The sequence below is a fragment of the Pinus tabuliformis genome, chromosome 2_2 (genome assembly GCF_031772625.1).
Source record: "Pinus tabuliformis cultivar Carrire ecotype Pingquan chromosome 2_2, CPIR1, whole genome shotgun sequence".
Taxonomy (NCBI): Eukaryota; Viridiplantae; Streptophyta; class Pinopsida; order Pinales; family Pinaceae; genus Pinus; species Pinus tabuliformis.
Genome location: NC_142300.1, coordinates 692,322,473 through 692,346,443, shown reverse-complemented (window position 1 = coordinate 692,346,443; position 23,971 = coordinate 692,322,473). Strand labels below are relative to the sequence as shown.

The 23,971-nt window shown below is 35.1% G+C and overlaps 1 protein-coding gene across 1 annotated transcript; it reads left to right on the top strand.

The window, feature by feature from the left end:
* Nucleotides 1-4,850: 4,850 nt before the first annotated feature.
* On the top strand, nt 4,851-10,395 carry LOC149194561 (putative serine carboxypeptidase-like 23). Its single transcript, XM_089407716.1, has 10 exons — nt 4,851-5,235; nt 5,328-5,435; nt 6,728-6,823; nt 8,234-8,326; nt 8,634-8,719; nt 8,940-9,183; nt 9,436-9,565; nt 9,679-9,768; nt 9,978-10,083; nt 10,183-10,395. The coding sequence occupies exons 1-10, from the start codon at nt 4,851-4,853 to the stop codon at nt 10,393-10,395; spliced, it is 1,551 nt and encodes a 516-aa protein (XP_089263842.1).
* The last annotated feature ends 13,576 nt before the right edge of the window (nt 10,396-23,971 follow it).

Here is a 23,971-nt window from a genome sequence, read left to right as displayed (position 1 = left end):
TGTATAGGAATGAACTGGTAGACCTCAAAAGGGACACAAACAACTAAGGTCTCTTATTAGTAAAAGACTTTTGGGATCAAGGGAGGAACAAGGATAAATGGAGGAAATGGAAGAATCTAAGTTACAATGAAGAAATCCCTTTGAAGGGCATGGCAAAGGCTCTTGCTAAGGATGTAGAGCAAAGAAGGATTCTGGTCTCCTCTTCTCCTGACCAATTAAGATGGGGCAAGAACAATGAAGGTAACTACAATCTCAAAGAGGCTAAATAGGCAATCATTGGATTTAACTTGGTAAAAGCTGAGAAAGTCTGGCAGGAGCTATGGCAGACCTCTCAATGGATGAAAATAAAATTATTTATCTGGCTTGTTCATCAAAGGAAAATCCTAACTTGGGAAAACCTTATGAAGAAAGGTTTCATTGGCCCCTCTAAATGTCAGCTTTGCGGCTTGCAGGAGGAAACGATTGAACACTTGCTTAATCTGTGTTCCTTTTCTGCCAAAATTTGGGATTGGGTGGCCTCAATCTTTAGCCAGATTGATAGGGACAGGCTTAGCATATCCAATACATTATCAAAATGGAGGAAAAACTTCTTAGAAAATGAAATCATCAACAAATCCTGGATGCTAACTCCAGGCTTTGTCATCTGGAATATTTGGAAAGAAAGAAATAGAAGAATCTTCAAAAACAAAGCTAGAGAACCCTAGCTTATCATCCATCAGATTTTGAAACAGCTCAAGGAAACATTGAGAAGCATTCTAAGAATGAAACCGACGAATCTTCCTCTACCTCAGGAGCTACAAATTCTTATCAATCTGGATCTTCAAGCCATCAACCCTCAAGGTGTGAAGAAGGATCTGAGAACCTTAAACACAGGGGAGAGGGGTTGGCAGTCCCCTCCTCAGGGCTTTTTCAAATTCAATATTGATGGAGCCTCCAAGGGAAATCCCAGGGAAGTTGGCTTTGGTGGAGCCATCAGGGATCCTAAGGGACATATAAATTACATCTTCCATGGACACCTGGAAAAGGGCACCAACAACATGGCAGAACTTCTGGCATTAGATCAATGTATGGAGATCCTAGCCAAGGCAAACTTACAGAATGTCATAATCGAAGCTGACTTGTAATTGGTCATCAAAGCTACCAAGAAGATTCAAAATGGAACCTCGCCAGACAAAGTGTCAAAGCACTAGAGGCTGCTACAGGTGTTTCACCGTGTCCAATTACACTTACAAATCCTTAAAACAATAAGATTTGTGCACGCTAGAAGAAAGGCAAACATGCTTGCAGACAGGCTGGCTAATGAAGAGGTGGTCAACAAGGATAGAGATTCTTGGCATCCATGGGAGTTTCTTCTTTCTGGGCAGCTACAGGAGGACTGTTCCACTCTAGCAAATGTAGAATAGGATTCATGGTTGAACAGTGCTGATACTAGAAACAGAGATGGGTAGGACAGTGCCCAATTTTTCATCGGTCTCTGTTCATAAACTCTTGTCTCTTTTTCGTGGACATTAGAATGATAGAGGAAGGTTTCAAGGTGAGCGATAACACAGACTGGATGGCTAAGACTCTCTTGGCTCAGCGGGTTTTTGTTGGCAACTCCTGAGGGCTAGCTCGAAAAAGAGGGAGGCAGACAGATTGGCAGGATCAGATGGACGGTCTCCACCCAGCGATACCACGGATGTAAAACCATAAGTGGTATATCGCGCAGGCTTTGGCTGGTTTTCGGCTTAGTGGAAGAATAGTGCGATTCCATTCAAGAGATGATGCGTGGCGCAGAGATGAGAGAGGAAACCACTCTCATCGTGTGGTTAACCTCTGTGCATCTCGGTTGCACGATATCTCTGTGGGGAGTTGGATAGGGGCATTTCTTTCAACGATTGAGATCAATCATGCTATTCACTTAAAGGTTCAGGACCCGACTTATTTAGGTGGACCCCATCTTGATAAGATTATGGGCAGGTCCACCAGGAGCCACATGGCCCTTGGTGGGACCATCTGGGGGCTCGGCACACCACAAGACCATGTTCACAGATCATATATGCCTAATGGGTTTCTGAGCAACACCAAGGTGGGTTCCACAAAACCCAAAAACCACAAGTGGTTTTTCACGAGGGGCACAAGTGGTATCAGGTTTTGGAGCAATTACACGCGATTCCATACAAAAGGCAACAAGTGGCAAGGAGAGGTGGTGGAAAACCGCTCTCATCGCGCAATTAACTCCTTTGCTTCTTGTCCGCGCGATATCCAGAATGGTTGTCAAATCGGGACTCTAATTTCAACAACTCGGATTGATCGGCCTTATTGCTTATTGGCGAATAGGTCGAGGCTTGTACTAATCGACGCTATGTGGTTCTTGCCGGTTATCTAAGGGCTTTGTCCCCATTTTGTTTAGGATCTACTTTTGTTGCAGGAGGGTCAGTTTATGGTCTTGACTTGTCTGACAGCTATTAGCCATTTTTATTGACTGTGTCGCCCCTTCTGTCTGGGGCTCTATGTAAATTATGTAATTTATTCAGATTAATAGAAGGTTCGTCTCTTACTTGTCAAGAAAAATAATATATATGGCTAATAATCTTAAATATATCTTTAACTTATATATTAATTTAATTTATAATAATAATAATAATAATAATATTAAAGAAATTAAAAGTTAATTTATAACCACCACCATCATCATAATTATAATAAATCCCGGATCCGGGTGTCTGACGGCACTAAAGGCGCATGGCCAGTGGTATGGATGGGCGCGTGGTTACTCTGTATAGCCACATATCCTCTCGAGGCTCTGGTCATCACTCCCCATCTGCTCCAACTTAATGCGTCTTTAATGACGCTAGGACAGCCATTTACTCCAGCTAATTTCTTGATCATGGCGCTACTAACCCGCCATAATCGCGTTTATCCTCTCCGCTCTGGCTCCTCCTCCATTGCAATTGCAGCGGCTTGTCTTCGACCTCTCTCAGGAGCAAACCAGGCTTTGGATGGCTGGAGGAGCTTCTGGCTCTGCCTTCAAACCATCCTCTGTTCCCCCTGCTCTTATGCTCAGCACCCACTTGCTGGCCTGAGCTCTGTAACCAAGTTAGTTTTCTCCTTTCACAGCTTCCTTCGTCCTCCAAGAAGCCACGTTCATCCCGCCCCTCCAGCCACGCCGAAATTGTGAAAGTGGATGAGCTGCAGAAGAGGCAGCTCTCGCGGGCAAACTGGGCGCCAGGCCACCTCCTCCATGACAGACTCTTCAACTTCTGGTCCGGACCTGCGCTCGGATAGATATCCTACCACTCGGAGTGGACGGGGTAGGGGCAGAGGTTTACAGATACCAGTACCAAGCTCCTTCCATTCAATGACCAATGCCACTCGGTTACGTTTCCCCTGCAGTCATGGCTCTTCCACCTTCATGGCCACGGTCACCATTGAGCTTAGCGAGCTCAATTCGAGTCATGGAGCTGGCACCCTCAGGGCGACTTCGAACAGGCCGGTGGTAGAAAATCCATGTCCCATCTAGGCAAACCTCGATCAGAGCAAAGCTTCAGGCTCTAGTAAAGGCAAGGCTTCACAGAGCATGGAGAATCCAGCGAGCTCCTCTGATGACAAAGATGATTACAAATATGGATGCTGCATCACCGAGGAGCCACCTAATCCCTCTCCTGATGCTTAAGCAGGTTGGTTCTTTTTGGTTCTGTTGGATTTCTGACAGCTTGAGAAGGTTCACTTATCTCTGTCCTAATTATGATTACAAACGCATTAGCTCATACTGCCAGTTTTTTATATGCAAAGGGTACTCTGTCAACCTCCAGATTCCAGTTTTGGTCGCAGTCACAGTTACCTCTATTTTCAGCTATGGGTTGTCGTGTTGCTGGTCACAGCTACCTAGTCTAGCCTTATTTCTGGGTTGTCGTATAGATCCGGTTTAATTCCTAATTCCAAGTTTTGGTTGTCGTATAGCTCAGGTTCAACTCTCAATTCCAAGTACAACTATGGGGCTATCTGTATTTTTGCTTTACTCAGGAACAGGTTCTCTTCAGCACTGGAGGGCAATACTCTACTGGATTTTGGCACACAGATTCACTCTGCCTGTAATCATGCCACAATTTTGGGCTAGCTCTACGAGGTCATGGCCTCGTGTAAAATATTTTTGTATTAATATGGAAGTAGCCTTGTTCAGAAATAATAATAATAATAATAATAATAATTTTAAATAAAATTATGATTTTCCTAATTAATTTTTAAATTTATTATTTAATTATATTAATTATTATTATTTTAAATAAAATTATAATTTAATTATTTTTTTATAATTTCTTAAACTTATTGTTAAAATATATAATGAAATGAATTGTTTGATGTTTATTAAAAACAAAACGGAATCCTAATTATATTTGTTGATGCCTTGACTTGGTATACGTGACATGTTGGAACACCATTTGTTTCCTGATTGTCAACGGACTTCCTCTCCCTTTGTTTCCAATCCACCACTGTCCAAGATGTAACCTGTTTCACCAGCTGTAAGTAATGTACCCGGCCTTTCTCCGTTTATCCTTAGTTTTGGGGGTAAATTATCAAATATTTCAACAATTTAACGAAGGTGGCTTATCTTTTGTGAATTTTGGAATATTTCAACAGTTTAACAGAGAAGTGAAATCAAATATATTTAACTTTACTCATGGTCCTGAGCTATTTTGGTGACCATCGAGACCTCTATTTAGATTAATCGTTAGTCATCTAATCGATAACGCTAATCGACACTACGTCCTGGGATTCTCCTTCGTTGGTTGATTATCAAGATTAGTCCGTAATTTGTAACCCTAATCAAGAAGACAACCTCGGATTTCCTTCGTTTGTTGGTTGTCAAGATGCAGAGAATACAGTTTTTTCTTCTGTCAATCCTTTTGGTCGCAGCAGTTGCTCAGACTCATCAGCTAACCTCTCAAGGTGACAAACTGCAGTCATGGCGCAGAGCTATAAGAAGCAGAAGCCGTACCATAAAAATTACCAACTGGGAGAATGAGAGCGCGACGACCAGCTTCAAGAATGATTCGGAATATTTGACAGAGGGGCCCTCGCAAGAAGCCGATTATCTGCCACAAGGCCTCCCCGGGCAACCGGCTAGTTTCAAATTCCGGCAGCACTCTGGTTATGTAACAATCGATGCCGAGGCAGGCAGAGCGCTATTCTACTATTTCGCCGAGGCCACTCAAAATTCCTCCAATAAGCCGCTGGTCCTCTGGCTTAACGGCGGTAAATTCTCTTGAATATTCGCTTTTCACAGGTTTCCTAGAATAATTGTATCTCTCAGTTCTCCTGGTTCTCACAAAAGAATGTTGTCGCAGGGCCTGGATGTTCTTCGTTAGGATTTGGAGCAATGGCGGAACTAGGGCCTTTCCGCGTTAACCCAGATGGGAGAACACTGAGGGACAACCCGTACGCATGGAACCAAGGCCAGTACTGTCCTCGTTTATATCCGGAAATTGTAGAGATATACATACATGTTTATTCTTTCACATCTGTAGATTGCTCTAATGGATTAGGTTAACATTTTTGCAACGTAAATAAATTCCATCTGGAATAGGTCTAACCTTACCGATCTGAAATAGCTTTCATGATAGGAATTAAGATGGTATTAGCTTACATTTACTAGAAAGCTTCTTTCTTTTACATTTCAATTTAGATAAGGATTGAAATACATTAAATTGAGAAAACAATATCCTTGTATATTGATACTAAGTCCTATTAAAAAGGTAAAAATAATATGGTTAATTTTTAAATATTATATTGATTTTTTTTTTAAAGAAATGGAAAAGTGAAGGTTAAGACAATTATACAATATTTCTTATCAATCATAAATTAAATTTGGGTGGGGAAAATAATAACCATTCTGTGTAATCACTCATGGCAACACCAATTAATAACAATGATTTATTTTTGTTTTATTGTAAGTATTACTTTTTCTTTCCTTTTATTCCTAGAATCAAAAAAGAATTACATAATCAACATACTCAAATAAATAATAGTACCAAAGCACCCCAAATGAAACATGATATTGAATTATAATGAAACATGATATTGAATTATTTTATATTATTTAATATAAATATATAAAAAATTGTTAAATTTTATGTAGTTTATATAATTTTCATTTTTAATTATGATTTCAATCTTTTTGTTTTTTTGGTTTCACTCACTGGATTTGAATCTCATGTTTTACATAATATGGAACAATTATATTTTCAATGAACAATTATATTTTCAATTGATACATATTTTTTTATTATTTCCTTAGCGAGATACCATTTGGCTCACCTCCTGGAATTTCTCTGCTACCATCTTTGTCTCTTGCAATAATACAATATTTGGAGAGCAGAGCTTGCATTTACTATTCAAGCCCCGAATGTTCTATGAGAGCATTTTCATTGGGTAAGGGAAAGGGTTTGAGGGAAGTAATCTGTTAGTTCACCCAATTTCCTAGGATTCAACAAAAAAATATCCCACTTCTCTAACTGCCCCTTCGTCAACTTTCTCTCCTTTTTCTCAGAGAAGCTCTGGTCTCTGGTTTCTATTTTTTTTTTTAAATAAAATAGATATACTCAACCAACAATAAATACAGATAACCTGTACTGAAATACTACAAACTCGATATTACTACAAACTCTTTCTCGATAATGATCTTAGGATAAATTACATTTTTAACGAGTTGTAGGCTAAATTACTAAAGGGTCCATGCTTCCCACAGCGGCGAACGTACTGTTTTTGGAGTCTCCGGCAGGCGTCGGATTCTCCTACACGAACACAACCTCTGATTATACGCAAACTGGCGATAAACTTACCGGTAACTTGTGGATGTTGGAATGTTAATTCCAACTGCAGGCGGACAGGGTCAGCGATGGCAGCCGACTCAGCAGCCGTATATAACCCCAAAACCACGGCATTGAAACCACAAAACTGCCCAGACCATATCGCACCGCCATCCAGGGAAAAGCGGTTTCCGTATGTTTGGCTCCGATGCGATTTGGTGAAGACGCGTGGCTCTCACCTGACATCAGCATCTCTGACATATCGGGAGGTAAAGCTCAGCATTAAACTGCCTTCCGATATCAATCTCCATCGTCCGATCTGGTTGCGTGTTGTCAGCCGTCGATCCTTGAAGGTGCACGGGCCTGCGTCAATTTAATTTTGCGTGGAGTAAACGACTTTTGTGTTGACCGCCGGATGGATGAACTTATGGTTTTTAATGTTGTTCGTATTGTTTGGTGGAGGCCCTTTTAAATGGTTATGGGCACGTTAATGATTTTTATATATATATGCACGATGGTATGGGGACACATATCATATGTGTCATATTTCGGACACATATCATATGTGTCATATTTCTTAAAGAAGCGTTGACCATTATGAAATAACAAAACATATCGAATGAAAAAGGGTGTGTGGTTGTGTTTTTTTTATTAACACATGGAATGATTAAAATAGTGCTCGTGGGTTGTAATTTGTGTTGAGCATTTTTTTTTATGAGAGCTGGGGGGAGCGTTTTAAAAAAAAAGAGAGAGTGCACAGCAGTGCATGAGGGAAATAGCGTAAAGTTATTGTTGCACATGAGAGTGGTGTAACGCGCAGCAGCGAAAGAGCAGGGAGTGCTCAGAATGAAGACCAGCATGTGAAGCAGGGGAAGATATTGCACAGCAGTGCATAGATCTTTTTTTAATGTATTGGGTATGCATTGAAATGCAGGAGAAAAGAGCGCTCAGGTATTTTTTGAGATTGTGAATGTAATGAAAAGTTTACTGTATGTGTAAAATATTTTTACAGCAGTATGTGTAAAAATAATTTTACACCAGCAAATGTAAAAATGGGTTTTACAGCAGTAAACCCAGCACAGTGAACTCCTCTCAGGTGGAGAGAAAAGACAGAGTTTTTTTTGATGGGTGAAAGTAATTTTGGTGAATCCCTCTCAGCAAAGAGGAAGACATATGTATCAGGCATGTATTTAAATCAATAGAAATATTTTTATGGCTGTGTAATAGACTGTTGAGTCATTTTGTTTTTAATGCTTCCCTGTGCACAAAAGATCCTGGAACAGTGGAAACAGAGCATTGGCTCTGTGGTGTTTGTTTGTTTGGTTTTGATATTTTCCTATTGCAAAAATATCCAACAGTGGATTTGTTCGGTTCTCGAGAGGATAGAGGGTTTAAGCGATGCTAGGAAATCTGAAGTTTTTAATGGCCTTTTTGTTTTATTCCAGCCGAACAATCGTATGCATTCCTATTAAACTGGTTCAACAGGTTTCCACAATTTAAATTCCGAAGGTTGCACATTGCAGGGGAAAGTTATGCAGGTAATACTGTTTGCAGTCCCTGTAGTGCATCTACCGTTTTGTTATTTTCAATTTAGTTATGATTAAAACTTTGATGAGAGTCATTGAAATACGATGCTGCTACACTAAAAATAATGCATGAGTCTCATCTTTTAGAGATACGATGCTTTTGACAGAAAGTGTACTGAAACTGGTTAATAACTTTGTTACTCTTGTGATTGTAAGACGAACTATTTCAGCGCTACAAGAAATAATTCCAGAGCTGATTTGATCTAGACGGAAATGTTTATTTTTCAGTGAAGGTGTTAACGATGATTGTTGATTGTAGGATATTACATTCCCGAGTTGGCTTCAAAAATTTTACAGCAAAAAAAATTGTCGCAGGCGTCGTTTATTAATTTCAGAGGAATAATGGTGAGTTGAACTCACGTTTGCGATTTATATAAAACTTCATTGGTCTCAAATTCAAATGCATATAGAGAAACCTATATAAGAATATTTTTTTTATCAACATCTATGTGAAGATTTCGGGTATAAAAGTTGCAAACACTATATAAAGCCATCGTGCTAAATTCTGAAATGCGGAAACTTATGTACACAATCAATCTGAAGCGCGAACATTCAATTTCTGCAGGTGGGAAATGGGGTAATGAATAGTGATACAGATTTTATTGGTACATTTCAGTACGCATGGAATCATGCATTAATATCGGATCAACTTTACGAGCAAGTAATTGGCAGCTGCAATGCTTCAAAATTCGATGTGGCGTTGTGCAATGAATTGGAAGAGAAAGCTTATGCAGAAATGGGAGATATCGATATTTACAGTATCTATTCTCCCACATGTATAGAGAATTCATCCCGAACGGCGAGGGTAAGTGAAACACTTTTTTATATATATATATATATATATATATATATATTCCTTTTTCTATAGTTATCTATAGAATTGTAGTAGTTATGGATGTAGCTAGCTACATAATCAGCGAACCCTGAACCATTACAAGTACCTAGCTATTCGTCACAACTCCACTTTCAAAGTTTCAAGTTCCCTCTAAACCATATATTATATGCATGAAATCATTTTGCTAAAGATTGACTGCACTTATGATTGTTGTGTAAATAGCAAGAACAAGCAGAAATGCGAGGATATGATCCTTGCATCGATAACTATGTAGAAGCGTATTTTAATAGGCCGGAAGTTCAGAAAGCCATACATGCAAATGTAACAAACATAACTTATAGCTGGAGCCACTGCAGGTATCATTCTTTGGGTTGCTAATATCATTTTTTTTGTGATAATTTATTTTTCCAATCTTCTCATACTCACGACTTGGTGTGCTAAAATATGGTTTTACGTGACTCCGTACCAGTGATGTTCTGTCTTGGGCGGATTCTGTTTCAACTGTCTTACCCATTTATCATCAATTAATTGGAAGTGGGTTGCGAATACTTGTTTTCAGGTATAATATAAAACAATTTCAGTGTCAGGTGGAGTGTATTATTAAATTGTGTTGTCTGAAAATAAAATTAGTTGGCACCTGGCTGATTTTTAATGAAAATTTGAATTACATTAATTTCCGAACAACTACTTCAATTAATTCCTATGCCATAACCAAATACTCTGATCAATGAAGTATTTATCAATTGTTTTTTCTTATCTGGTTTTCAGCGGAGACACGGATGCCAGAGTTCCTGTGACCGCGACGAGACTCGCCATCAATGAGCTGAAGCTTCCAATTGAGACTCCATGGTACGCCTGGGTTAATGACGACGAGGTGCGTAATGAAATCAGTTTCATTGATTTCACAGATAAAATCCAGATGTTAACATTGATTTTATGTCATTGAGTGCATGCGTTTTCGTGGATGGTGCAGGTCGGTGGATATGCTGTAATTTACAAGGGTTTGACATTTGCCACCGTTAGGGGGGCGGGGCATGAAGTTCCGGAATTTCAACCATCCAGGGGTTTAACCTTGTTCACATATTTTGTGAAAGAAGAAGCCTTACCAAAAAGATCAAATTTGATTGAAATGGTTATCAGAAAGGGAAAGGCGTCGCCAGACTTTATCGAAATTGCATCAAATTAGGGGGAGGCTTTACCGAAATAAACAGATTTTAATGAAATTGATTGCAGTTGAGCCTGCGGGCAACATAATCGCTGGGACACTTCGTTAATGATTTTAATATTTTCACTTATCATAGTAAATGGTTTGGGTAGAGTTTAGTTTTCACCTAGGTTTAAATGTCAGGGGAAGTGATTTTGAGATTTATTGGAATGCCATTTCTATAATTGTAATACTATGATGGCTGGGATTATGGATTTATGTATATAATTAACATGGAGTAAAATGCATATTTTTATTTATGGGCTTTACTAACATATTTTCAAGAAAAAAATAGTCATATTAATTTGGGAAAAATGATTATTCTATATTATTAATTTTTTAAATAATTAATGATTATTATGGGTAAATATGATCCTTTTAATTTATTATCAAGAATATGAATAATTCTCAAAAAGACTTAAAGTATATATCAAATATTTAATAAAATTATATATTATTAGTGTGTGTTAATTTTTTCCGAGTTATAAGACACATTGTTGTAGTCACATAGTTATATTATTAGTGTGTTAATTTTTTCTATGTTGTAGTTCACATAGTTATATTATTAGTGTGCTAATTCTTTCTAGTTATAAAACACATTGTTGTACTTCACATAGATATATTATTAGTGCGTTAATTTTTTCTAGTTATAAGACACATTGTTGTACTTCACATGAGGTGCTTTCGTCTTCCTTCGTCTTGGTTGCCTTTGTAGTTTTGATTTGTTTAGTTGGAGTTGTGACATGAAAGCCAGAGCCGCAACTGTGGGCACGGGCATTTGACATCTACCCACATGGTTTCAAGATTTTTAATTAATTTAATCATATGAAGGAGCACTTTCATATATTTTCTTATAACAAGTTCGTCGAATGAGATGCTTTTGGTCAGTTCCAATATGATTTAGTTGCCTAGACTGATACCAAACCACATGGTCTCAAGATTTTTAATTAACTTTACCTTAGCAATTGCATCTATTTGCTTTTAAATTAAATTATATAGGTGAAAATGCAGTTTGTCATATATTTATAAAGATTTTTAATTGTTCATGTTTTTAATTAAATTTGAATAATATTCTTTTTTGAAATCATAATTTTTCCTTATTTAAAATATATTTATATTTATAAATAAATTTAATATTCTAAAAATTCTTTATAATATTTAAATTATACATATAATTTAAACTAATTTTTATAAAAAAAATCATAAAATTAATAAAAATATAAAAATCACCCACACAAATAACCATCTTCACAAATCATATATTTTTATTTCTTATTATAATAATAATAAAACTTTTTAACGTTTCTATAAAATTAATATCTAATAAAACTTTTTAATTTTTAACGTTTCTATAAAATTAATACCTTTAGATCAAATCAAAAAATATACCTTTAGATCAAATCAAAAATTAATTTTACATGTGAGAAATATTAATGTACAACCTAAAGTATTGACTCCGTGCATAAATCAATTTTTATTATTACACGTAGTCTTTAAAATTTCTTTAAAATTCACTAAAGTTATTATTTCTCTTTTATTGTTTTTATTTTTAATTATTAAAAAAAAACAATACATAAATCATATTTTAAGTTTTTTATTATATATTGTTTTTAAAATATCTTTAAAATTTACTAAAATTAATATTTATTTTTATCTTTTTTATTACTAATTATTAAAAAATGTAATACACATTAGTCTAATTTATAGATGAAATGATTTTTTCATGATAAATTTTCTAGTTAATTTTAACCAAAATCCAGTATTTAATCTGAAGAATTCAAGTGTCATAAATGTTTTTCAAAAATGCATTCCAAACATAAAAAAAACACGTTCTTTCATGAAAAAGTCTATTTCACCTCGACTATGCCCATATTTAAGAATACTTAATGGAACCAACACTCACAATAAATCTATTTATCAATACATTCAAAAATGCATTTTAAACATAAAAAAATCACATTCTTTGTTGAAAAAATTTATTTCGTCTATAAATAAGATTACACCCATATTTAAAAATAAACGAAAAAACCAACCCTCAAAATAAATTAGTTTTTTTTTTGGCTTTTTTTAATTTCTAGAAAAAATAAATGGTGTTAATGGCTAGACCCATATTTAAAAATAGGTAAAGAGACCAACACTCAAAATAAATTAATTTTTTTTTGTTGTTTTTTTAATTTCTAGAAAAAGTAAACGGTATTAGCCATTACAGGTGGCTAGAAATAATAGAGTTATAATAGGATGGTTCAAAGCATTAGTAATTACAGGGGTTAGAAATAATAGAGTTATAATAAGATGGCTCAATGGGTCAGTGTCACGGGAAACTTTAGTTTTATTAAGATACACATCACAAGTTAGTTTAATCACCAGGTCAATGTTTTTTGATGAATTTTTAATATATTTGTTGTTTGCTGACTCATTAGGTTTCAACTCAAAATTTCTTGGGACTTAACTCTTTACTATGACTATGCTAGGATTTAGTGGTCTACAAAGACAATATATTATTTTTTATCTATAAAGCCATTGTAGGCTTTTATTGGGTGAATGAATATTTTCATAGAGACAACAAGGTAAATATTAGGAATTTTTTATTTTATTTTTTCTTTTAGGTTGGTTATTGGTATTCTAGTATATTCATGTTTTTGTCATGGTCACATGCCCAATTCTATAGATTTGTCGGTCAATTAGACTCCCTAAGATGCTTTGTCGGTCAATTAGACTCCCTAAGATGCTTTTCTATTTCCAGTGAATGGGTTTGTTATTGGTGAGGATGATTGGTCTATGTGTCTCTAGTTGCATTAGGTTCCCTTAGAATTTGTTACTACTAAAACTTGTGAGTATGGCTAGAGGTACATCAATTGTAAAGGAAATAAGGGCAGAAGGAGTTAACCTATCATTCGAGCTTAGGATGGTACTAAGGAGTTTGTGGAGGTCTTTTGGACTCAAATTCCACCTAAAGTTTGGATTCAGATGGAGCTATTGAAGGTATGGATTTGGGTTTAGATGGATCTATAGATGGAGGCACAACTAGATTGAGGGTTTCTCATTCATGCTTAAGTATATGCAACAAATGTCCCATGGTTCCCTAATATTGATATCTACAAAAGCAGATATGTGAAGTACAACATAATAATGGATCTCTCGTGGAAAATAAAAATAACATAGTAGGTACTGTTTTGGTGAAAGAAATTAAGCATACCATGATATCCTAATTCATCTAGATGCCATACAACTTTAGGATAAAGAGGTCAATCGCAAAGCCTCATTGTTCACTAAAAATACTATTGGTTTGCATTGTAGGAGCACATGGATTACCATCAATAAGTATCTCTCTAATGATTTTGTTACTATCTTTCCTATTTGAATTTCAATATGTTATGGTCAATAGTCTTTTTTGTTTTCTCACCTTAGTGCTAGTAGTTCTATTGCCTTATCTTTGCTGGGAAGTCATCCCTAGGAGGATTGTGTCATTAACATAGTATTTTTAGGTTTAACATATGGACTAGAGCATTATTTAAAATATCAAAACTAAGACATTATTTTCTTCTACTCATCTTGTTTCTCAAGTGACAAACATACAATTGAGTCTATTTATAATTTTTCTCTATTTAATATAAAATCCCATGGACTAGCTTTAAAAAGTAATAATTATAGTGTAAAGAAAAATGATCAATAATTATCATGAAGTGTTTTCTTCATTAAAACAATAAAATTATGTTAATAAATTAGTTTAATAAAAATATAATTTTGAGAGTAGAAATTAGCTATATATATATATATATATATATATATATATATATATATATATATATATATATATATATATATATATCTAACCATTAAAGTAATTTTAATATTCATAAAATTGAAATATTTTTAATAAATTAGAGTTATTTGGGTGTATCGCTTAGGTGGAATTATTGGCATGATCTCTGCTCAAACTAAATTCTCATAATTGACATGATGAGATTTATTGTAATGGATTTCAGCCATTTTGTTGAAAATGAATAGTCCCTCAAGGAACAAAATATGTATATTTCTCATATGGATTATAAAGGTAAGTCAAAAATATATATGACTAGTAGTAGGAGAATTTTTAGTTTCTTTAAATAAATATGGAAAATAAGAAATAAGAAATAATATATGTGTATGTTTTTAATATTAAAAGTTCATGGGTATGAGGCCATATTATAATTGATTGATGATTTAACATTAGAAATGTTAAATACATTTAATGAAGGATCAGAGAGTAAAGCTTGAATTCCGGTGCTACCTTAGATTTGTGAGAGTCCAACTTCCCATCTTAGAAATGTTTAGGTGGAAACTAACACACACCAATTATTACTTAAATGAAGCAATTTCCCTAATACTCCTTTATTTATAAGGTCAGTATTCAAGTGACCCAATCTAATGATGTAGAGTGAGTGTGGACACCCCCAGGTAAACATTACTAGAAGGGTCAGAGTGTGCATAATAGTGGTGCCAACACTCTCCTTAGAGATCAATAGTTCAGATCAATTTTGGGGCCCCACTTCCTTGAAGTCCAAAATTGTCGAGGGGTTGTGGTGCGGGTGGGGGAGCACAATACCATTGGATTACCATAGGTGGTTTTGTTTTTTTACTAGACGACATAATATACAAAGGAATTACAAAGACAGATAAGTAGCCACAATAAATCCATAATGCAAACACATGTGCATGGAAGAAGTAAGCACATTGACATGGCGTTTAAGGTATAGAGATTGTGGCATTCCAGGTTAGAGTGAAATCATGATGACATCATCACTGACCTTAGTAAGATGTTTGAAATTTGTTCCCAACAAAAATAAGGTAGCCTTGATAAGGAAAATGAGGGAGAAAGGCAATCATTTTACTATAAACGAAGTATATAGAATAGCTAGCATCCTAAACCATCATCTCATCTAGCATGATGTCCCTCTCACAGTAGATCCATTTCCATGTCAATAAGCCTCTAAAATAAAATCCGCAATAGCCTCTTTCACATTTCTCATTCCTTTTAAAGCAATGACCAAGCCTAGGAGCTCGAACCCTACACCGCATGATTATGTGATTTTTAATAATATAACATTAGTGGATAGGAAACCTAATATATATGATGTTGTAAATTTTACTTATTCCAAGTTAGAGAAGAGACCTTTGGTAAAATCGTCCACCTTATTGATTCATTAGAAATATGGGAGTTTGTTTTTGGGTTTACTACCATTCCCCATATATATCACTTCTGTGATTTTATTGCCTAACGTGAAATGTTATATGTGTCAAGTAGCTAGGATGTTATATCTAGAGAGGGTAATGCCATTACCAAAATTTCATTGGAGTCTATTCATAACATGTTGTGTTTACCATCTACTGAAAAAACTTAAAATCTTTTTGAATAAAATGTAATTAAATGATACAAAGCTACTAGAGAATTAAAAGAAGGTCAGGCTTGAGTCTATGCTTCCTCGTGGTACCATTGTTCCTGAATTGGATTTAATTTTCCCTTTAAACATATTTTCTGAGGCCATTCAAGGATCCTTGTTTGTTATTGTATGTCTCTTGGGGGTTGATGATGCATATGTTATTAATGGAAGTGTTTTAGGGTTTTTCATTACCATTTATGCTATAAAAAAATGAAAGTGAGTTTTTCCCCAATTGTATATCTTTCATATTATTAACTTCCAATTGTCCAATTTTAGAGAAACAAGATATTTTAGGTACCCGTCCTTTTTAGTGTATCTCATACTATTCTCATGGGTAACCAAGATTGCAAATTTGGAATTGCAAGTTTAGAGTTCTAAAGGAACAACAATCAGTGATTTATCAGACCAGTATCATGAAAAAAAGGAGTAAAAATATGGAGTTTTCATAATATCTTAATCACTTTATGTATATATCCTTTTCAATGATTTTTTATGAGCGCCCACCAAGGATTTTCCCACCTATCAAACAAATCTTGCAACTAGGTCCTTACACTACAATAGGATAATGGTTTGTGTATGGGGACTGTATAGAAATCATAATACATGGATTAGAAGTATCCCCTTATAAGTTATTAGTTTTCCTTCAAATTATAATTTAATTGGTTGTCTCCAAGTGGTGCCAGATGGTTGTCTCCAAGTGGTGACACATGCCATCCTTATCAGCTAGTCACCACATACCATCTATCTTCCCGAATGGCCCGAGTAGCGAGATGGGCTTCAAATGGGTCCAAAACGAGTTTGATGGTTTGGGAGTTTAGGGAATTTCTATTTCATTCTTCTATTTTATTCCCAAATAGTTGGATGCCTAAACTGGGTCCCACACTAGTTTGGGGGTTTGGGCCATTTTTGTCGCACCCTTCTATTTTCTTCCCAAATAGCGGGGATAGTCTAAAAACTTTAACAAAGGAAAACCTAAGAAAATGAAACCCCTTGGATTGAGTCCCAAATAGTACCACCTCATGAGATTATGTCATGCTAATGTCATGTTAACCACGTGGTGCCTCCTAGGTGGTGACATGTGTCAACTAGAAATGGCCCACTTAGCGACCTGAAAACTCCAAATCTGCATGCCATGTGTCCTTCAAATGAATTTCCAAGACATTTTATAACATCATACTAATGGCAGCATGCCACATGTCATCTATACAAAAGAAAAAAATGTCTCAGGGCTTGAGAAGGGCTTGAGATTTATGACCAAATCTTGTGTTAAAAATGGCTTGATGTGATATTTATATGTTAAGTGCCACTCTTCATGAAATTATCCTTGAAATAGTTATATCTTGCCCTCCATCTCTTGATCTCAAGACCTCGGTACCCTTGGCACACTTAACTCCACTCGTCCCAAGGTGAGACGTGAATTCTCATCAGCATTGCTGGGAAAAGTGTGACTCTCAGGATTGTTAACTTCAAGACCTAAGGGCCATGGGACTTGTCGTTCCAATAGGAAAAGGGATAAGGAAAGATGTGAAATGTTCACAAAAAATAAGTGGAAGGAGGTTTTCTCTTGGGTTTTATTCAACTCGGAACCTTGGGACCACAAATATTAGAAAAGGGCCAAGGTGTCGGAATTTTACGTTTTACATTGTGTTTTGTGCTAACCCTCCTAAGGTTTGGATTTTTTTTTTAACATAGGGTCATGTGGAACCTTGCCGCCCGAAACCATGTTTAAAATTCATCTGGCCATAACATTTAATCCCTTGGGAGATTTCATAGTTGCCATATACCATTAGAAACGACTTTCCAAGACATATCTAATTGTGTCATTTTAAACACAAATATTTGAGATAATATCCTAAGGTAGAAATTGCATCAAATATATAACCTCCCTTCAATGCTTTGACTAATGCTCCAACTCCAATTGGATAGAAAACACACTTCATCACTCAACCAAAGAAGCCAACGTAATTAATAAATGCCACATAACCATGCCAACACTTCCCTTGACACAATCATCTCACCCAATCACTGAGTTTGAAATCATTGCACAAAGGTTGACATTAATTCCAACAAAACAATGTCAAATGCCAACACAACAATACCAACACTATCATTTATTCTAAATTGGCATATTCAGATTTGAGTCACACAACTCATCACATAGACAATTACATAATAAAAATTTCATTGATTAACAAAAATGTACATACATATACTCAGAACCTTTCATTCCTCTCTACGACATGATTTCACATTTTTTTTCAATTCTAATATCCATAGGTTTACAATGATAACCATAATTTAGAAACAAAGCATATTTTTCTAGATTCTAAAATCACTCCATCAATTTCTAAGATATCTAAGATCTCTCCTATCCCAACATCTCATCCCTATCCATTGTTCTTTTAGAAAGGCGACTCATACTTTTTATAATAAATATAGAAACTAAAATGATTTACAATAAGAAATTAGGGATTCCTTATCAAATGTCAAAACTCCCTATTTGGAACTTTGCCTTCTAAAAACTTCATTTTTCTAAAGTAACTTGAAAATTGAAATATACCTATATCACAAAGTTATTCAAGTCATTAGTTAAATATGCCAAAGAAACATTATACTTCTATTTTAACTATTTATAAATATATAACTTTATAATTTAAGTATATAAGATATAATAAAAAGTTAATATATATATATTAAAAACAATAAATGACGGCAAAATTTACAAATAAAAATATTTCTTTAATACCCTTCTAGATATATAACAATTTATAAATATATAAATTTAATATTAAAAGATATATAACGATTTAAAAAATTCTCATATTTCTGTTATGATTTGATTTTTTAATTTTCACCCATTAAAATATTGATTGAAATAAATGATTTCATACATATTATAAATTAATACTTACCATTATTTGATTGCATTAATTATTGTATGAACCTATCAAAATACGTGTACGTGAAAACCCCTTCCTTTTTCACTGCTCTACAGTCATTTCAATATTGTTTCTGAAACGGAGTGAAAGCGTCCATAAGTTGAACCAGAGAAATCAAAGGCGTTTCCCACATTAATTTGATTTATTTTCCGCTGTAATTTGGAGTTTATTTTTTAAATAGAAAAATAATTTAAATCTAATATTTTATTTAAAACTATAATTTACTTAATTTCTTACTTAAAATAAAATCCCCAAAAACCAAAGAGTCAGCGCATTAGAATACTACGATGTTTCCATGTCAACCTGGCATTTGCCAATATCATGATTGGTAAATATCGCCACTTCTACCATGATGTTAAAAAGTAATTAATATTCAATCTTTCTTGTAAATAGCGCCACTTCTACCATGTTGTTAAAACGTTGTTAAAGCCGTCTTTTAACTAGCAAGGATTTTTATAAATTCAAGTTATAGTTATTAAACTTTAAAATTTTAGATGTCCTAGACATTTTTGATGGTGCTGAATCAGTTTCCATCATCAGACACGATTCAAACACTGTCTCTACAAGATTTTTTGTAATTTTTTTGCCCAGATTCCGACCACTTTTAGCCGTCCAAGCAATTCCTCTCAGTAAACGACTCCGTTGTTAAAATATATTTAATATTCAATCTTTCTGGTAAAACCAGAAAGAATGTGGCAATCATATTTTTTAATGCCCTCACTCTGTATACGTCACATTTCGGAACTTTTTTTCTTCCGGATTGTCAACGGACTTCCTCTTCCTCCGTTCCCAATCGATCTATCCCTGAAATGTATAAATCACAACAAAATTAAAAAAAATTAAAATATCTTTTAAATTTACTTGTGTTTTTAAATTTTATTTTTATATTTTGTTATGATATTACATTCCTCTTATAAGTCTTTAAAATTTTATATATTTAACTTCTATGTATTTTTAAAATATTATATTTGCAACTTTTATGTATTTTTTTAAAATATATTTTTTATATATAATTTAAATGCGTATGATTTAAATAAAAAATTAAAATATATAGAGATATGAATATTTATGTATTTTTAAAATATTATATTTTTATATATAATTTAAATGTGTATGGTTTAAATAAACAATTTAAATATATAGAGATATGAATATTTAATTTTTATATTTTATAAATTCTATTATAGCCTTTGATAAATACATAAATTTATAATTTTATTTTATATAGTTTAAATATATAGATAAAAATTTAATATAAATTTATATATATATATATATATATATATATAAAATTAACCTATTAAATTTGTGAAGATAATGGTTTTTTTTTTTTTTTTCTTTCTTTCTTTCGTAAGTTTTGGTATTCAATTACTGTAAAAAGATTTTACAGGCTGTGCTTGACCATACTGGTATACATGGGAAACTAGACCTACAATATAGTCTTTAATGTCTTAAGACATAGAAATTATAAGTTTGATGCCTTATAAGATAGTTTGATAAAAAAAAACCTTGGCTATTTCTGCTATGTGTACATGAGAGGCCCATTACTTGGCTTCAGCTTGCCAAAATCAGAAAAACTATCTAGCATTTACCATATATCATAACGACTAAGCATATTGTCTTTCAAAAAAACAAGATTAAAAGGACCTGGGTCCATGATTTGCATCAGTGGGACATGCTCGGTTACAGTCCATGCTGTTAGCTGAGCCATTCGACGAAGAGCTGCAGACACATTCGCAAACCAAATCAAAGCCCATCCAGATCATTATTTGTGTCATTCGAAAGGCAAGGCTAAGGCCAGCCGGCCTTGCCTTCAACCCAGAAGATGGTTTCACTCCTCTGTAAGAGTGATTACACCCGTGATAACTTTTACTCCCATGGCCTCCAATGCACCTGCATCATAAAGCTCACTGTGCTTGTTAACCACAATACCCATTGAAATTTCGGGTGCCCTGTTCCAGTTCCAGACTTACCTCTAACACTGGTGCCAAAAATCCAATGTTGAAAGAGACAAAGAAGCCCAGAACTACCATCGAATCCCAAGAATTTTCCAACACCAGTGCCATAGGCCTAGTAAAAGAGCTTGCCATAGTTTCACATAGGAGGTAGAAAATGCATGATCTTGAATGTAAACATCCACCAAGCCCAATTCTTCATATACTAGTGTGAAATATGTGGTATCAGAGCCCATGCTTTGCGTATGTGATGCGGGAGCGTCATCTCCGAAAAAAAACACCTTGTATTTTACCTAATTTAGGGGTTTCATGTTTTGAAGAAATATTAAAATTTCATGTAAATATTAATATTATTTTGAGTGATTCATTAATTATTTGTGAGAAATTGTAAATGTGAGATTTAATGAGGGAGCCTAAGTGGAATTAGTTTCTAAGTTTTAGGGATGAAAATCTATCTTTTAGGGATGTTGAGAGATTTAAGGGTTTGTTGAGAAATTGAAGGGATAAAGCATTAAATTAGATTTCTTTTAAAATTGTATAAATAGGATGGAGATTGTGAGTCAAGGAGAGGAGAGAGTGAGAAAGTTTTCTGATTGGATGCCTTCGGGCTGTTTGTAAAGGGCCATCTATTCAAAGTATCTGGCCAAGTCTGTAAGTGATTGTTTTATTTTAAATCATATATATATAGATTGGATAATCACTGAACTTGTTTTGTTAATCCGCTTTTCCACGACTGAGAAAGGTTCCTTAAAATGATGATTGTTGTTCTGTGTATGGGCGGAAAATTAATGTAATTCTTATTCAATACAGATTGTATTTAATCGTGGTTCAACTGTAATTGGTAGAATCGCTGTGGGTTTTTTTTATTGAATGGACAGCGGAACTGTATCTGTGGAATTGCATTGATAATACCCGCGGATTCATTGAAACGTGGGCTTAACCCTGTGTATAAGTGTATGGAGCGCGCACCATAAACATGTTTGAAGGCTGGGTTATGACTATGAGTGTTGCATGCGCCATCCATTAATTGAAAACACTCTGGTTCGTTGAGAATTATTGTACGTATTCAATTTGCTGAGCGGCCACCTGTATATATATATTGTGGTATTGTTAAGTTTCAGGACTGTGTGTATTAATTTGTATGGCCAGCGCAATATTATGAATTGCTTTGGACCGATTCTCCAATGGCTGGAGAATCCCTCTTTATAAGCTTACAGAGCTGTGCGTATTCTACAAAGTTAATTTTATTAGAACTATGATTTCAGAAGCTTACAATAAGGTTGCCGCCGCCTCCTTTAAGTGACAGATCCGAGAATTTGCCTTAAGAAGTGCCATTTGGTAAATCGCAAGTGTAGAGTCAAGGTTTTCTTCGGCTGATCCCTAAGCGCAAAATTGAAGGCGCCATCTGGGTAATCGCAATTGTAGATTCGAGGTTTCTTTCTGCTGGTCCGTAACTGTAAATTTGAAGGTTATTGCCGATGTTTCCGCGCAGAGATGGAACAAATATCAATCGTTCTCTACTTACCCGCGGATGATCAGTATCACCGTACTATCAATATGGTGATTTGTATCAATATCAGTATTGGAGCAGCGGAGATTTGTATCAGTGATCGCCGATATCTATAGAGGCGGATCGCTACAGTTTGAGCATCGTTGATGAGGAACAGGTATGCGATATCGGCATTCGATTTTAGCCAACTCTCAGTTTATATAAATTGCTATTGCCATAAGTCGAAAGGTTCGATTGTTTGATTGGAAGTTGTGTTTTGATTGAATGAGAATTGAATAAAGAGATTCAATTTAAAGTCATATTTGGGCGCTGGTGCCATGATCTTATTTGAATTCAAGGTGTAAATAATAATTGTATGGATGTCAGCAACAGAGTATCACGTTATGAGACAGCGTGTACAGGTATGAGACAGCGTGTACAGGTATGAACAGGTCTCTGAATTAAATAAATACATTAAGATTGTATGGAGACAAATTGAATTGCTTGGTAAGTCAACTGTAAATATTGAAACTGAACTGAGACCGCTGGGTACACCACTGATGAAAGGGAAGAGGGCGCACATATATTTGGTGCTTTGATTAGTTGAAACATGTAGCTTTGTGCATTCGAATGATATGGGTGTTGTTTGCCATGTTCACTTGAGGTTGAAAGGCATAAGTTCATTTTCTTGGTTGAATCTAGTCATATCTAAACTAATGATTTAAAATGGAAAGCTCCAAAACTTACGAATTTGCATTACATTTGAGATTATTCCTTATATGAATTGGGTTTAATTCCAATCGTAAGATAACAACATCATGAAACAAGCTTCCGCAAGTTTAAGTGTAAACATCTGGCGTATGATTGAGGTGTATGTTTTATATGCATGGTTGTCGGAGGATCCTGGTATTTGCAGGCCTTGCCTGCGTCAATTTTTGGTATCAGAGCCAGAATACTCTGTTGAAATATTTATTTTCTGAATGAGAACTGAAGGGTATTTTTGACTGTATGATGAATGATGAAAGGAAGATCAGAGTTTTAAATCTGATATGCAGCATGCATAATTGCAAGTGAACAAGATTACAGTGAAGGAAATTACAGAGGCGAATGAAGGATGAGATCAGGCAGGTGAGATGATTTTCTGATTTGAAATTTATGATTGAGGTTTATGGTTGCAGAGAAGACGATGGCATTGAACCTGGCATTCAGCTAAAGGCTGAATAAGGAGGACAATTGCAGTGTCCTGAAGAAGAAGGTGAGTTGAAGAGATAGCCCAGAAAGAGAGCAGAGGAAAGTGCTCAAAAGGTTCCAGAGGCAGTGAACCAAGTACTTACCAAAAGACTGAGTGAGGAGAGCTTGGTGAGGTAAGTGACAGCAGAAGAGATTGCTGTCGTAAAGGCTAGTACAACTCATGGGGAGTGAGAAACTCATGGAGAAGATGATCATGGAGGATCAAAGAAGAGGTTCAGAGGAATGCCGCAACGATGAGATGACTGCAGAAGTCAGAGAAAGAGAGATTGCAGTAATGAAAGTGCAATTGCAGGTACTAGAGGAATGGCTGCAAGAGCAGGAAAACCAGAATAGAGGATGGATCTTTCCACTAAAGGGAAAGAAAGTGAAGTGGCAGAAGCTACAACAGAAAAGAGATCGATAGTTAAACATGCAGTTAATGGAAGAGCTCAAGAAACTCGAGCAGATGATGGATGTACAGTTGAAGTGTACGCAACTCATAGCAGCTGAGTTGGAAGAGGAGGT

Bases quoted from the DNA above. Each gene is read 5' to 3' on its own strand.
- LOC149194561 (XM_089407716.1), top strand. From the start codon at position 4,851: ATGCAGAGAATACAGTTTTTTCTTCTGTCAATCCTTTTGGTCGCAGCA. The intron at 5,436-6,727 runs GCCAGTACTGTC...TGCTTCCCACAG, and splicing joins CCCGTACGCATGGAACCAAG to CGGCGAACGTACTGTTTTTG. The intron at 9,184-9,435 runs GTGAAACACTTT...GTAAATAGCAAG, and splicing joins ATCCCGAACGGCGAGGGTAA to AACAAGCAGAAATGCGAGGA.